Source organism: Stenella coeruleoalba (genome assembly GCF_951394435.1).
Source record: "Stenella coeruleoalba genome assembly, chromosome: 3".
NCBI lineage: Eukaryota > Metazoa > Chordata > Mammalia > Artiodactyla > Delphinidae > Stenella > Stenella coeruleoalba.
Window position 1 is genome coordinate 120,306,378 of NC_137148.1, and position 17,178 is coordinate 120,323,555.

Genomic DNA, 17,178 nt, shown 5'->3' on the forward strand with positions numbered 1-17,178 from the left:
GGAAGCTAAATCACAACCACTGGTTGACGCATTGTGGCCCTTCCATTTAGGACAGATCCTCTCAGATTAAGAGAAGTTAAAGAGTTGTGAATGCTGGTTCTTCACACATCAAAAGCTAGCACCACTCTCTGTGAATAGCACTGTTTGTGAAGGACTTTTGAACTGCTCTGGGACTGTTTTATCCTTTCCTTCCAAACCCCCCTGTATATCTCTCTAAAGTAGTTAGGGCCGAATAGCATAGATCTTTGAATCTATACCAACGACTTTGGACTTTATTTTATAAACAGTGGGGAGCCAATTGAGATATCTCGGCAAAGGATGGTATCTTTAGAAGCATGACACTGTCAGCTTTGTGTTGAATGAACTGAGATGAAAAAGCTTGGAAGGAGGGAGAACATTAGCAGATGCGTGTAATAGTACTGCCTCCAGCATCTCGATGATGTGTCCAAAATCCTCACCAGTTTTTCCTCCTTTATCCTCCCTCCACCCTAGTTCAGGCCACTATATCTATTGCTTGGATTCCTGCAACACTGTCTTTATTCTGCCCTACAGCCAATCTTGCTTCCCTACAATTCATTATCTCCAGAGCAGCCAACCGTCAACTCTAAAAAACAAGTAAGCTAGAACACATCGCTTCTAACTTTGAACCTATCAATGGCTTCCCATCCTACTTAAAATGAAATCTACATGCTTGCCGTAGTGCATGATCCCCAGAATGGTTTGACCCCTGTGTGCTTCTCAGACCTACGCTCTCACTTCTGCTGCAACTCACTGGCTTTCTTGGTTCCTTGAACATGCCAAGCTTAGTCTGACTTCAGACATGTGAGCCTTTGTTCTTGCCATTCCATCCACCTAGAATATGCTATTCCGAGAATTTCACACGGCTGGCTTCTTGCCCTAGCTCACGTATCATCTACGCAGAGTCCCATCCTCTTCTCTTTGTCTTCCCAACCCCACCCCGACCCAAGACATTTTTTTCATATCACCACATTCTAATTTATTCATAACACATCACTATTTGAAATGATTTTGCTTATTTATTTACTTGTTTAAGGTGTGAACTGCTTGCGTAGAATGAAGGTTCCATGAGGGCAAGGGCCATGTTTACCTGTTCATCTCTGGGTCCCCAACACATAGAGCTTACAGCTGAATGCTGCATCTGGCCAATGGTAAATCTCAGTAATTATTTGTTGAACAAATGAATTTGGGTAAAAGGTAAAGAACAAGGGTTGAACAGATGGAAATGGAAAAGAAAAGATACCTGGAAGATTTATAGTAGAGATACAGTGGATAGATTTGATTATTGGGTAACAGGAGCTAAAGGAAAGGGAGGAATCAGATAATGGGTTTTCACTTAGAAAGTAGAGGAAGGCCATTGATGCCATTAACTCAGAGAATGTGGTAGAATGTAACGAATGGGAGTGGCAAACAGATATTTGGCTTTGGACTTGAATGTGAGGTTCTGGTAGGTCTATGTGAAGATGCCCATCCGGTATATAGAAGCTGGAAACCAAACGTTCAGATTTTGAATCATTTGCACAGTGGTGACAGTCCACTGAGACTGAATCAAGTCAACAAGCGGGAGGATATAGGGGGGAAAAAAGAGAACTTAAAAAATGTGCAGATTTCTGCCCAAACATCCTGTGTACCAGAAACCATGCCGGGACAACTGACCCATAATAAATGAGGAGTAAGGGCTAGAGCTTCAAGGGGCCAGGGATGGTGAAACTGATAATTTGGCAAGTAGAGAGTTATTATTCAGGCAAATAACATTATGACACTGACATATGGTGCCTTTTGACCCACCCCAATCATCTCTGAGTGAGGCTCTGCACCCCCAGAGGAGGTCTGTGTAACTGCCCTGATTCCTTCCCTCCCAATCTGTAAGGGGCACAGAATGAGGACTGGCCAACATTAACGATGTGCCTCTACTCTCTGCTCTAGGGAGATAATCTAAAACAGTTTTGGGGAAAAAATGCATGAAAAAGCTCCAAAGTTACATTTGTTGAACACTAACTATGAGCTGGTGATGTCCTAAGTACTCAATAGGCGTTCTCTTACTTGGTTCTCACAAAATCTCCATAAGGAACTACAATTCTTTCCCATTTTACAGATGTGAAAATCATGACTAGAAAATTAATGTAACTTTCTCAGCTGGTAAATGATGGAGCTGGGAGTTGGTTCCCAGAACTGCCTGACCCCAAAGCCCCCACTTTTAACCATAATGCACGAATGCTTCCCTCTGTAGGAAAAAATCATTTTTAGTACTTAAGTTTTGTTTTAGTATTTCTTTGTAGGTTTCTTTCCCTTCCCATCCCCAAATTGTGAACGTTAGGTTAATAAACCAGGCAACTTTTATTTGCAGTAATGCAAGGTGACCAAAATTACTCATAAGGTTGTCCTTTTGTGCTGAACAAAAGTTATTCATGTTCTTGGGCTTCCCTGGTGGCGCAGTGGTTGAGAATCTGCCTGCCAATGCAGGGGACACGGGTTCGAGCCCTGGTCTGGGAGGATCCCACATGCCACGGAGCAACTAAGCTCGTGCGCCACAACTACTGAGCCTGCGCGTCTGGAGCCCGTGCTCCGCAACGAGAGAGGCCGCGATAGAGAGAGGCCTGCGCACCGCGATGAAGAGTGGCCCCGGCTCGCTGCAACTAGAGAAAGCCCTCGCACAGAAACGAAGACCCAATACAGCCAAAAGTAAATAAATAAATAAATTTTTTTTAAAAAGTTACTGGGCTTCCCTGGTGGCGCAGTTGTTGGGAGTCCACCTGCCGATGCAGGGGACGCGGGTTCGTGCCCCGGTCCGGGAGGATCCCGCGTGCCGCGGAGCGGCTGGACCCGTGATGGCCGCTGGGCCTGCGCGTCCGGAGCCTGTGCTCCGCGGCGGGAGAGGCCACAGCAGTGAGAGGCCCGCGTACCGCAAAAAAAAAAAAAAAAAAAGTAACTCATGTTCTTTTATTAGATCTCCTCTGTATTCCACAATTGCCTTAAAGAATTGCTATTGTTACAGAAAGTCAACCTCCCCAAGCCCTCAGGACATCCTTAATTACAGGGCTCCTGGGGTATCTGAAATAGAAACAGTGTTTTGTATTGTCCTCACTTCCACCCCCCCAGCCTGAAACTACAGGCATACCCCATTTATTGTGGGAATCTGTTCCCGGATATAATTATGTTAACTAAATGGGAGCTCTATGGGATTATTGCAACGTCCTTGGGGATGTGCTACTGATGTCATACTTTGGCAATTGTTCTTCTTTCCCCTGAAGTCTCCTGAATTTGTGATATGCCCCTGGCCATAGATTTCTTCTATTTATGCTTCATACTGTTATTGGGCAATCTTTCTAGGCTGCATTGAGGCTTATACTGCCCTTCAAAATGTCAAAGGATTTCTACCAGGCAACAATTGTGTGTTGATCTGGGTTTCTTAGACTATCTCCTTGAAGGCATTTGGAGCTGTTGGCGGTGAAGCCTGCTTTCTACCATCCGGTCTCTTCCTTGGTCTTTGGTGGCATCCTCAGCACCATCACTTGTATTCCTTTGGTCAGCCATCTTGAACCCACGTGTTCACTGCCACACAAGTAACGGCAGAAAGAGGGATCTGGTGGAATAAATAAATGACTGTGGAGGACCACACAAATGGCTCTTAGCCCTTGTTGGCTGAGAACCAAATACAAATGAGCTGTACAGACTAGTGCTGTCATGGGCTTACAAAAATATTTCTGAGAGCATCAGGACTCTAATGAATCAGCACAGTTTGGGGCAGTTCTAAATGAATTCTAAACGAGTGCCTCCGACTTCATGCCCAGTAAACGTGTAGGGATGCAAGGTAGCACTTTCTTTAGCCCATCAATAATTTATTAATGGGCACTTTGTGCTAACATGATGTTCCTCAGAGTTTCAAAAAATGACTTCCTTTTGGTTAGCTCTGTGCCTGTCTCATAGAACTTTCTCCATTTCTTTTAAGAGCAACCGTCACTCTCTGTGCATCAGTTATCTATCTCCAATTTGAACACAGAATAAGTTGTTCTGTCCTACTGTATTATCAGCTTATTGAGGGCAACTCTCTTGTCTGATTAATAGTTGCATCCTCTACAGTGTCTAACATAGTTCTTTGTACAAATAGACGTGTAAAAATTTCAGTAAATGAATGATGATAAGCAGAAGTGGGATTTCAAAAGCTTTTTTTTGTTGGACTTCAACAAACTTAGTTGTCATTAACTAATGGGGTTTCTGGGGAAGGACTCTATCTGGACTCTGATTAGCCAGTGCCTCTGCAGGTGAACTTTTTTGGGAATGGGGGGTTATTATTGTGAAGCCCAAAGTGGATGTTCTCAAAGTGGACTCCATCCCATCGGTCGCTTTCATTGGACAGTTACTTTCTCTTTCTTTCTTTAGACTTATAGGCACAAATGTCCTTGGGCAAAATGGCAATAAGAGAAATGCATTTGCTTACAGTCTTTGGTGCAAATTAGAAATCCAACTCCTTTTCCATCCCTAGCCCTTTCTCTAATTTTCCATCTTAATTTAAGATTTTATTTAATATCCTATCTAGGGGTAACGTTAGCCTCTGTGTTCAATATGATGGTACTTCAACAACATAGCTGTATGAACTACTCTCAAAATCTCATTTACATATATGAACAATTCAAGGGGTTGGTCAAGAGACATCAGATTGAATCCAGTTTCTATCAGATCCATAAATCTTTTCTCGTGTCACTCCATTTTTCACAGGCATTCTTTTTCCTAATGAATGGGAACCAGATTTATCAGGAAGATATACAGCACTGGCTGTATTTCAAACAATTGCCCAATATCCTCTGGCAGTCATTGGAACCATACATCGCACACCAGCCTGTCATTCGGATACAATACATACATTGCAAACCAGCCTGTCATTTGGATAGACCCTAGGATAACTGGCAGATGTACTTGAGGCTCAGCTCACTCTCCATAAAGGTAACATGCGATTTCCTTGGCAGCAGCTGTGCACATCTGCATTTTACAGCAAAAGAGTGATGTCTCCCAACTCACATTTGAACTGTGTGCTTTGGCTTCTTAAATCTTGTGCCCAGTGTGTGTGTCTGTATAGGTCAATCATTATCAGGACTTCCAACTCCACACGCCACTCCACACATATTTTTGGAAAGGATGCAGAGTGACTGATGCATAAAATGATGGGATTAGAATTGCCTGGTACCTTGTCAAGATTTTTTTTTTAAGTAAATCACGTTTTTTTTTTCACCATCTAAGCACTTAAAAAAAACACTGGGGATTTTTAGCTTTATCTCCAAAGGAGTGTCTTATTTCTAAAAGCTTCTAAATTCTGGAACATAAACATATAAATCTATAGTACTCAGCCTTGTGGATTCATGAAGGGCCAATTCTTTGATGCTGTTATGAAAAACTTTTAGTTTTTCCTCTTTGGAACCCTTTTTCATGGTTGGAATCAGTCTTCCATTTGGAACCAAAATTTCAGGAGTAAAGACAATTAGACACACCACATGAGATCAGAACCTTGTTGTTTCCAGCTAAAATTTCTGGACACCATTTGTCCCAGTTGATAGTTTGTTCATTTATTCTTTTATATATATATATATATATATAGTCTGCGTTGGGTCTGCGAGCGTTGCTGCTGCTCGCGGGCTTTTCTCTAGCTGTGGTGAGCGGGGGCTACTCTTCGTTGAGGTGCACGGGCTTCTCATTGTGGTGGCTTCTCTTGTTGCGGAGCACGGGCTCTAGACATGCAGGCTTCAGTAGTTGTGGCTCGCAGGCTCTAGAGCACAGGCTCAGTAGTTGTGGCACACGGGCTTAGTTGCTCTGCAGCATGTGGGATCTTCCTGGACCAGGGCTCGAACCCGTGTCCCCTGCATTGGCAGGCGGATTCTTTTTTTTTTTTTTTGCGGTACGCGGGCCTCTCACTGTTGTGGCCTCTCCCGTTGCGGAGCACAGGCTCCGGACGCGCAGGCTCAGTGGCCATGGCTCACGGGCCCAGCCGCTCGGCGGCATGTGGGATCTTCCCGGACCGGGGCACGAACCCGTCTCCCCTGCATCGACAGGCGGACTTTCAACCACTGAGCCACCAGGGAAGCCCGGCAGGCGGATTCTTAACCACTGCGTCACCAGGGAAGTCCCTCACACGTTGATTTATTCATTCACTTGTTCATTCTAACAAACTTCTGACAAATCCTTACAGAGTGCTTTTTCTGTGCCAGGCACAGAACTAGGATTGGGGATACAGTGGTGATCTATGCTAGGAACGTATGCTGCTCTGTGTGAGCAAATCCAAATGTTAGACACAGACTGAGGATATTTAATACAAGGAATTATGCCTAAGTAATTTGGTGTCGTTAAAAGGGGGCTTTGGCATCAGACAAGCTTGGTGTGACCTCTTGCTAATTATTTAACCTCTTGGAAGCTCTTTTATTCTCCCCACAATACCAAAAGTTCAGGATTGTTGTAGGAATTAAAAGAGATAACGTAGGTGAATATGTCTGGCAGTCAGCGTGTTTTATGTGTTAGTTTGTTTGGCCACAAACACAGACATGAATATTTTAATAAACTGGTGTCAGTGCAATTTTGAAACTAAAAACTTTGTGGTGTCTTCCTCTTCCAAGGGTGTAAATGGTCTTCCTTTTTTCACTCCATTTGGACTGGGCACTGGGTCCTTGGATGACCTCTTTGCAGGGGTGAGTTAAGAACGGCCGTTTTTGCAGTTAGTTGATTTCTCTGGGTCCTGACCAAATGCAAAAGTCCCTAGGAGCATCGTGAATGAAAAATGTCGCCTGCCATATCAGTAGACAAAGGATGTTGCAGCCATCAAGCCACTGCAGCCGCCCCCATGTGGCCCCCAGCTGTGCACCTGGAGGGATTCAGGATGGAGAAAAGCAGGATTCTGGCCCCAGATAGCTAAGGTGCATATCAAAGGAATGATTTCAAGGAGCCAGATTTTTGCATCTTCCCATACATAAAAGAAAAGTGCTAAATTCATTAACTTGAGATGTCTGGTGTTCTTTAATTAACAGTAATCTTTTGAAGTTCCACTACCTGGTCTTTGTTGCAAAAACTCCAATGTATCCTGGCTCCCCCCCTTACCTCTTCAGAGCAGTCCCTCAGAACTATCTAAGAGGCTGCCTCCCAGGCTGAAGTGCTCAGTTTTGTCCAGAAAACAAAACGTAATTCTCAACTTTTTGGCTGTGTATTTTTTTTTTTAGTTGACAGCATGGAGAACTCAATGTTTTGAGAGCTAAACTGAAATCAACTACCAACGAACAGCTCATTCTGACACGACCCTGTCAGTTTCTTAATATACCACTTTTTGTGCCATTCTGAGAAAACATTCTCGCTCCTGCAATTAAATTCAACAAACGTTAATTGAGTACCTTCCAGACGCCAGATCCTGTGCTAGCTGCTGGGGGCTATGAAGATGAATGAAAAATGATCCCTGGATTTCTTGTAGATAACTGGAAGGCAAGGGAAAAAGTGTGCTGGCTATCAAAGTGGTATTTCAGAGCATGCCTGAAATTCCCAGCTTTGATTTCTCAAGTCCTCTAATAAAACAGTTCCATTTTGTTCCTTGAGATAAATGTTTCCATTTGTTATTTGGTCTTTGCCCTTCTCTCTTCCTGCTTTCCCTGTGTGCAGATGCTATTGGTAAGATTCATGTCAACATACGAGTATGACATGTTTGGATTTAGTTGTGAAAAATGCCTTCTACAAACAATGGCTACACCAAAGTGACTGCTGAATCAACGTAAAATGATGGGAGATGTCCTGAATGAGTTTTCCTCTATTCATCATTCTTTGAAAAGTATAGCTACTTTCTAAGGCAGGTGACTATGTTCTGTTGTTGTTGTTGTTGTTTTAGATGTTGGGGGTAGGAGTTTATTAATTAATTAATTTATTTTTGCTGTGTTGGGTCTTCGTTTCTGTGCGAGGGCTTTCTCTAGTTGTGGCAAGCGGGGGCCACTCTTCATTGCGGTGTGCAGGCCTCTCACTGTCGCGGCCTCTCTTGTTGCGGAGCACAGGCTCCAGACGCGCAGGCTCAGTGGTTGTGGCTCACGGGTCTAGTTGCTCCGCGCCATGTGGGATCCTCCCAGACCAGGGCTCGAACCCGTGTCCCCTGCATTAGCAGGCAGATTCTCAACCACTGCGCCACCAGGGAAGCCCTAAATGAACAAATTATCCACCTCCTAGGACAATTGTGCTTAGAGTTCCCAGTATCCCTTTCCTTTATCCTATCCCACTCCTTACAGGGAGAAGCAGACTTTTAGAAAAGGGATCAGTCACATCACCAGTATGAATAAGTAATGTGGTACCCTCCCACCCACTCATTCACACAGACGCATCGCGTGCAGGCAGAAAGTGGAGGAAGAGGGAGAGGAGGTGATGGAGCGAAGCATAAATATAATCACATTGCCCTTCACCTATTGAACAGTTGCTATGTGCCAAGCACTTGCAGAATATTATCTCTAATCTTTACATCAATTCCACAAAGTGGATTCTTCTACCTTTATTATATACAAGAGGCGAATATCCTCAGAGAGGTAAAGTGATTAGCTCATGATCATACAGCCGGTAGGTACCTCTTTCAAACCTTGCTCTGCCTGATTCTAAAGCCTGTTCCGTTTCATTATAACTAGGCTTTTCAGACTCCATTTCCCGCAAGTTGTTTCAGGGAGTTCAATAAATTCCATGTATGCGTATATAAAACTATTTAGAAAAACATTAAAATGCACTCTAGAGACCCCTGACATGTTATTGCAATTTCTGACTGATTGCTTTTTAAATAAATAAGTGTGTTTGAACTTAACACCTAAGCGTTTGTGGATTTGATATTGCTACTCTCTGTTGCATATTTTGGAAAGGTGACCAAGATGTCGTTTGAAAGATGGGTTTCGTGGTAGAAGATAAAAGATTGACAATTACTGGCTTACAAATTACACTACTCTTTTACCAAGAGATATGTTGCCTAATGTGTAGCAAACATAGTAAGCATGGTGCCAATATGCATAACACAACATATACAATGAGCATCACACTGTGAATGACACAGCACGGTTAAGCAGGTTTCTTGGAGTAGGACTGTACGGGCGGCCAGGGTAGACGTCTTTTGTTTTTTCTGGTTATGCCTAAAATACTGTCTATGTATTTGCTGGAACCAATTGTTTGATAGCTGGGCAGCTATATTCTCCCCCCACACACACCCATTCTCCAATCCATTTTAAGGACGAGTATATTTCTGTTGGTTAGGTTTCATGCCGATGAGATCACAGTTTCAAAACACATATGTGGAGTTGGCTTCACTCAACTTCATGATCAAATGGTGCACTCCTAACTTGGACCATTTGTTCCAGAAAAGCTTCCTTGTTTTGAAGAAAAAGAAAAGATGTCACCTTCATATGTGAAGAGCAGTCCATACTTGCTTTTCAGATCAGCATAAAATTAAAAAAACCCTCAGATCTCAAAATGAGTTCACTTGGAAGAACTTTATTCGGCAGACTTTCCTTTCAGAGTCTCCATGGTGGTACAAACAGCTTTAGCTATTATATATGTTTTGGTAGTCAAGTTCAAGACTATTTTCAGGGAGACGTCCTGAGAGAAGTGATTTGACTGAATGTTTGCTATTACCTCAAACTTTTGGGTGGAGCTGTGGGTACAGTGGATGATATTGAAGGGTCTCCTGTTCCAACTTTAAAATTACACAAGTCTAATCCCAATTCTTTCTTGTGAGGCTTTATTTTAACAAGAGAGATTGTTGTTTGCTGCCATCTTCCTCTGTTACTTCCCAGTATGTCTCTGAAGATTTGGCAGCCGTATTTTATCTTTCTTTTGCCATCAGTCACAATATCTCTATAAGGGGGGACAGCTTCATTTTATAGATATGGAAGCAGAGGCCACCTGAGGTTAAGTGGTTTGTCCAAGCCATATGTGAACTATGTAGGACCCAAAGCTGAATACAGCAGCAGGCATCGTTTTCTGCAAATAAGAGGCAGTACTCAAGGATCTAGAACCTTTTAATCTTTGTCTTCCATTGCTATGATTTTGAGTGTGAGTGTGTTCGTGAGTGTCTGAGTTCAGAGATTGTACTGAATTCAGCTTTGTATCTTAAGTACCTAGCACTGTGCTGCATACAACATAGGGACTTAGTAAATCTGTGCGGAATGGATGAAAGGGTACCAGGAATACAACCCTGTCTGGCAGAAGATAGTGCAATTTCTATTTTTAACCATCGTGGTATTGATTATTCTCAGTTCCCCATTCTGCCACCCATCCCCCTCACCAAAGCCTGAAATTCCCCCCATTATTAAGAAATACATTTATACCAAGCAATGATCTTTACCTAAAACTTCACAGTGGGAAGATGAATGATTTTGGAAGTAGAAGTGAATTTCAATCTTCAGGCATCTTCTGTCACTTCTTTGTGCCTCAGCTTGAGTCTAACAACAAATATGGCTGCTTCTACAACTATCACGGATACTGCTGTCATTTATTAAGCATCAGCTAGAGCTAGGGAACGTGCTAGGGGTCCAACATGCAGATCATAGTATTTTATCAGCCCAGCACACCTGGGAGGCAGGTCTTCTCATTTTCTCCATTTTACCCTGGCTCAGAGACATTGAGTCTCCCGTCTGCTGTTACACCACCAGTCAGGGAGAGAGGTAATGACTGTGGCTGGCCCTCCATAAACGGTAGCTATTAAGATGATGGTGCTAATTCAGGAGTCCTTGGGGGCATGTAACACAATAAGTGCACTGCATCTTAGTATGAGTAAGTTTATGAGATCAATTCCCTCCCTTATATCAAAGACAGTCAGCATAAAAGCTATCAGTGCTTGACGGGAGAGGAAACTGAAGGATGTGTTAGGGGGTGAGGCTATGGGAAGTGATCCCATTATTCCAAAATTAAAATTGTCCTTTTGAGAATAGGCTCTTCAACATTCAGCTCTGCGGGTGTGTGAAAGTGGGGAACAGGAAACAGAAGCTGACACGTTTTATCAATACCACAAATTACCCATGGCGTGTCTTCATGTGCTGTGGGCTTGAATATTACAAGGAACAGGATGGAACATTCTTCCTCGCTCTTCCCCTAAGAGAAATCTGTTGCTGGATGTTCAGCCTTCGGGCTGAGTGTGGCATCCCACAGTGTTTCAGCGGAAAGCTGCCAGAAAAGAATAATCACACTAGCAGCGTTATCTGCTGACACGAAGGACAGGAACACACTAACTGCTTAGACTTGGCTTCTTGCCTCTTGTTCAGGCACCAAACAGCTGGGATTACTGACAGCCTTCCTGAGACACCCTGGGACATACTCGATTACTCTAGCACTATTTAAATCTCTCTATATGGTATATTGCTTTGTTTCCTCAAAGCCCACTTCTCAAGCCTTTGTATCCCAGAGACTAAAGGAATAAGAAAGAGTATGGATCAGATGTTAACCTGTGCTCTACAGAACCTGACATGCATAGGCTTAGGGCCAATGTTGACTCAAACCCCTGACCTCTCAAAAGATGAGAGGTCCAGAACCTCTCAATTTCTTGAGGGTCCAGGTAGATTAAAAAAGTAAATATGCCTAAAGAGGGCTGGCAAAACAGTTGTTTATTTTTAACAGTTTATTATAATAAATGAACTTTTTTTTAGCACAAAACAACATACAGCAATACAAGTGTGTAAAGCCTGGGATAGTTACAGTGTTCATTAAAATATATTAAGAAATACGAATTCAGAGTGCATTTCAGGTGGTGTGGTCACAAGGTTAAGGTCGTGTGGTGAATGTTTTATGTTTTATTTTTTTCAGTGCTCAGAATGTGTCTCTCTGTGTGTAATCTCATTTCAAAAAGGAGGTTCAGGGCTTCCCTGGTGGCGCAGTGGTTGAGAGTCCGCCTGCCGATGCAGGGGACACGGGTTCGTGCCCCGGTCCGGGAGGATCCCATATGCCGCGGAGCGGCTGGGCCTGTGAGCCATGGCGGCTGAGCCTGCGCGTCCGGAGCCTGTGCTCCGCATAGTCAAAATTTGAGGATTGCTGGGAATGTGAGTCCCTGGCCACGTGATCTCCCTGGTTCCTCTCTTTACTCAGACCTTTCCGAGAAGCTCTGCCCCGACACTGAATGTGAACTTTTATGCGCGTGTATTCATTTCCTAGATTTCCTAAGATTCTCCAAGCAGTCCATTCTCCAAAAACATTAAAAACTACTTGTCTCAAAAATAGCCTACCCTGGGCTTCCCTGGTGGCGCAGTGGTTGAGAGTCCGCCTGCCGATGCAGGGGACACGGATTCGAGCCCCGGTCCGGGAAGATCCCGCATGCCGCGGAGCGGCTGGGCCCGTGAGCCATGGCGGCTGAGCCTGCGCGTCCGGGGCCTGTGCCCCGCAGCGGGAGAGGCCCGCGTACCGCAAAAAAAAAAAAAAAAAAAAAGTTGCCTACCGTATGGAACCCAGACAAATAAACAGAGCTCCTCATTTTTGAAATTCAGATTACTCTACTTTTAAATGGTAAAAATATTTTAGCCTTTCAACTCAACTTAATGCTAAAAGCTCTTTTAAATGACTTGTTCTTTTGTTTTCAAATGTGTAATAATCTTGAAATTCTTCTTGTTTTCTTTGCTTGCCACTTCTCCATCCCTATTCTAGAATCCATAAGGTTAAAAACAGCACATTGATCATTCTGAATACGCAGTGGTCTAACCCCTACCCTGCTACTCCACAGCTGTGTGACCCTGTGGAAGTGCTTTCCCTCTCTGGTACTCAGTTTCCGTATCTTTAAGACAAGATGGTAATTCCATTTCACAAGTTCCTTTTATCTTTAAAAGACTATGATTTTTCTTCCTCCCATTCTTCACTTCCTGTCAGACTGCCCCCCAAATATTTTAATATCTAATCTCCAAAGCTATTGTCATGGCGTACTGGCCTACTCTCTTAGACAAAATAATTTGCTCTTAACTACAACCAAAACCAGTACTTAATAGGTATAGATTCAGACTTACTTTTTTCCCTTAACCAGATGGCAACTAAATGTTTACTTTGTCATCTTGGTGAACAGAACATTTCTGGAAATACTCAAACCACTATAAAAACCTTAAAATAAAGGAAAAAAAAAATCTAACTTTTGGTTCAGGTAAGTTGCCAGATACAGATTGCACTGATAGTTTGAAAACACTAGATGGCGATATGAGTGCATCAAATAACAGACACATCCTTGATTGGTCCAGTATTAAAATCCCAATGATTGAGGGCAGAACAGGTTAATACATTCGTTAAAGAAACAAAGTCAAATATAATCAGGCGTTGGAGTGTTAGCTAACACTCTGAATATGTTCAGTAATCCGGTTCTTAGTGAAAGAAAAGTGTTAAATTAGAAATTATTTTATGCTACCGCTGAGTCTATCTTCAAGCTAATTCTTGGGGCAAGAGTTGGCCATAAACACGGGTGTCCCATAAAATCTATCTAATTCATACTTTCCTCTCCAGTTTTGGCTTTCATTTTTTAAAAATAGCAATTGTTTGGAATAGAGTGTGCCTCACATATATTATTCATAGATGAAGTACTATATTCTCATTAGGAATGTGAGTCCTAAGACGTTGGTGTTTGAAAGGGGAAATGGCTGACTTACTGTAAGCTGTTGGCTGGGCCATTATTGACTGGCAGGATCAACTGGAAGCACTTTGTTAGTGGATTAGGTTGCCCTGGAAATGCCTTCCTGAAACTCTAATGATGCACTTAAGGGAACCCTGTGGGACAGGAGTAAAATGTCTCTTTGCAGGCGAATCTTCCACCAGAGTCCTCTTGGGATGAGATGGGAGGGGGCGGGGGCACATCCAAAGAGATGCTCTGTATGGAAACAGCCCCAGAAAAAAGGTTGCAGGTCACAATTTACATGGAAGCTAAGCTCATGACTTACTGATATAAACCCTGGGTTTTCTGAGGGTACCAGTGCTTCGTGGATTCTTTTGAAGGAGTATCATTAATTCCAGAGAGACTGTACCTAGGCATGTATGTATTTATTATTTATTTATTTATTTCCTGTGGTGGGGTGGCAGAGGGATGGAGAAGGGAAAAAACAGGTGAAGGCATCTGAGAGAACATGGTTTCATCCTCTTTGGTTGGAAAAAAGAACTACTTTGTAGCTTGAATATTGGGGGTCGTTGGGTGTGCTTTCCTTCCTTCCTTCCTTTTTTTTAAATTTTTATAAAAACAAGCTTTAGAGGGGCAATTTGCCCTTCCGCAGAAATTCAGTGCACGTGCGACGGGCATGTTTGTTGATTTTTTTAATGAAAAATCTCTGTGTTCGTCTCACCACTGGGTTGGGGGCTTGTTTCTGGGGGATGGTGGTGGCGGTGGAAGTCTGAAGACAGGAGGAAAGGGCAAAGCAAAGGCCCTTGTAAACTCCAGACTTCCGGACAGGACGGGGAGGGGGGGAGTGGCTGCGCAGCGCTGCGTCCCCGCCCCGCGCCCAGAGCGCCCAGGAGTCGCGTGCTCACGGCCGGAGCGCGGCGTCCTCGTGCAGTCCTGGCGACCTGTCAGCGAGGCGGACGTGACTCGGAGCTGCCTCCGCTTTCTCCAAGCCATATTCCTTTAAGATGATGTAATAGTCATTTCCCTGGATGGTTTCTTGCCTGCACTGCTGAAACAACAGCATCCGAACTGCACTAGGAACTGTGGAACCACCCAGCTCCGCCGCCTGAGAAGCCCGAGCCCGAGCCCCCCGTCGTCATTTCGGCGCTGCGGCGGCCACCGGCTCCCACTTGGCTGGGAACATGGGAGCCCGCTTGCCCTTGCCGGCAGGTGGGGTGGCTACCTGGGACCCCAGCAGGGCACATCTGTCTTTCTTTCTTCTTCTGGGCTTTCTGAAAAGCTTCTAGGTCCCAGTACCTCTTGCAACTCTCTTCTGTTTTAAGGATTCTTTCCAAAGGTTTGATTTTTTTTTTTTTCCTGGAGAAGCTTTGGATGAATATTTTTCTCTGCTTTGCTTCTTCAATACAGCCTCTCGTCACGGTTTAACTTTTTTGTGACTTGTTTTAACTTGAGATTGGAAGTGAATATATACATATATATACACAAATGTACATTTATATAAATCTTTAAATATATATATATACACACACATATATATATATGATTATTTTCTAAGAGCACATCTCTCTGGCACCCTTCATTGATACCTCTGTCCTTTACCTCTTTGGGATTTGACAAGCTCCAGACTCTGTGTGGTTGTGGATTCCGACTGCTTTGCAAATGGGTATTTCTGCGCAAGAGCTGTTTCCAGCACTCACTAAGGTAAGTTCCGAGGCTTATTACTTTTCCTGTCCAGCCAGAAAAAAAAAAAAAATTCCCTTTTAGAAGTTGAAAATTGCATATTCCTTTTTAATGCAGAAATCAAATAGAAATGTTTTTAATACTAAATGCTGGAGACAGAGGAATATGGATAAATATGTAGACAAAAAATAGCTTGAGAGAAGCTACGATTTAGTTGAAGAATGGGTGAAATCAGTAGTTCCAGGGCTGCTTATGTAAAATAATCTCTCCCTCCCTCCCTCCCTCCCTTCCTTCCTCCCTTCCTGCTTCTCTCCTTCCCTCTTCTCTCTCCAGTGGTCTCTTTTTTTCTGACTCATGCTGGGATTGAGGAAATAATTTTCTCTCTTTTCCTTCACACAGACCTCTCAGTAACTGGAGACCTGGCCTGCCTTGCCTACTGAGCTTGGGGGAAGATTGGATGCAGATGAGTTAATTATATTCCATGAAGTAATAGCTTACCACCTGCCAGGGTTTAAACTACTTTTGCAGCATCACTTCACCTGTGGAGTCTTTGAAATTTTGCTTTCTTGGGGAAAAAACTAGGTAAGAGAAGGCCGTTTTCTTAACAAGTTAGCGTCCTCTCCCTCCCTTACAAGTTTGCAAAAGATCAGGCTCTGACTCCATTGAACTGCACCTTCACGTCAAAATAGAAGAAGAAGAAAGGGACAATGGCTCTGAGTGGAAACTGTAGTCGTTATTATCCTCGAGAACAAGGGGCTGCGGTTCCCAACTCCTTCCCTGAGGTTGTGGAGCTGAATGTTGGGGGTCAAGTTTATTTCACTCGCCATTCCACATTAATAAGCATCCCTCATTCCCTCCTGTGGAAAATGTTTTCCCCAAAGAGAGACACAGCTAACGATCTAGCCAAGGACTCCAAGGGAAGGTTTTTCATTGACAGAGATGGATTCCTGTTCCGTTATATTCTGGACTATCTCAGGGACAGGCAGGTGGTCCTGCCTGATCACTTTCCAGAAAGGGGAAGACTGAAAAGGGAAGCTGAGTACTTCCAGCTCCCAGACTTGGTCAAACTCCTGACCCCTGATGAAATCAAGCAAAGCCCAGATGAATTCTGCCATAGTGACTTTGAAGATGCCTCCCAAGGAAGTGACACGAGAATATGCCCCCCTTCCTCGCTACTCCCTGCTGACCGCAAGTGGGGTTTTATTACTGTGGGATACAGGGGCTCCTGCACCATGGGCAGAGAGGGGCAGGCGGATGCCAAGTTTCGGAGAGTTCCCCGGATTTTGGTTTGTGGAAGGATTTCCTTGGCAAAGGAGGTCTTTGGAGAAACTTTGAATGAGAGCAGAGACCCTGACAGAGCCCCAGAAAGATACACCTCCAGATTTTATCTCAAATTCAGGCATCTGGAAAGGGCTTTTGATATGTTGTCAGAATGTGGATTCCACATGGTGGCCTGTAACTCCTCAGTGACAGCATCTTTCGTCAACCAATACACAGATGACAAGGTCTGGTCAAGTTACACTGAGTACGTCTTCTATCGTAAGTACCACGGGTTCTTTTTGTTTTTTCATGTGTATGGATCCTCTTAACAGAAATATATGTCTGCATGTTCAGTCTATGTCTAAGGAATACTGTTTTGGTTCTTTTTTTTAACCCTTGAGGTACAGCTAGAAGATTAGAGGTTATAGTCAGCTTTCATGTCTTACCTAAGACAACGTTTGTTTTTCCAGTCACAGACTATTTAAATAAATATTTATAAAATATTTATTTTATAATATTTATATAAATATTTATTTAAATATTTATATAAATATTTAAAAATATTTAAAGAATCACAGAACATTTAAAGGCCTCAAAAATCACAAGATGCAAATGATATTGGTATAGGTAATATGTGGAATGAAAACAGGCATGTATGGCTCTGTCAG

The 17,178-nt window shown here is 43.3% G+C and overlaps 1 protein-coding gene across 3 annotated transcripts in view; it reads left to right on the top strand.

Moving 5' to 3' along the window:
• Positions 1 to 14,147: 14,147 nt before the first annotated feature.
• KCTD16 (potassium channel tetramerization domain containing 16) overlaps positions 14,148 to 17,178 on the top strand; it is a 278,306-nt gene continuing 275,275 nt past the window's right edge. For all 3 annotated transcript variants that reach the window (XR_013827667.1, XR_013827668.1, XM_079917442.1), the window contains exons 1-2: positions 14,148 to 15,271; positions 15,650 to 16,789. Coding sequence is in view for 1 of the 3 variants with exons in the window: in XM_079917442.1 (XP_079773568.1) it covers positions 15,958 to 16,789 (832 nt within the window). In the remaining 2 variants the exon portion in view is untranslated. The remainder of the gene's footprint in view (positions 15,272 to 15,649; positions 16,790 to 17,178) is intronic.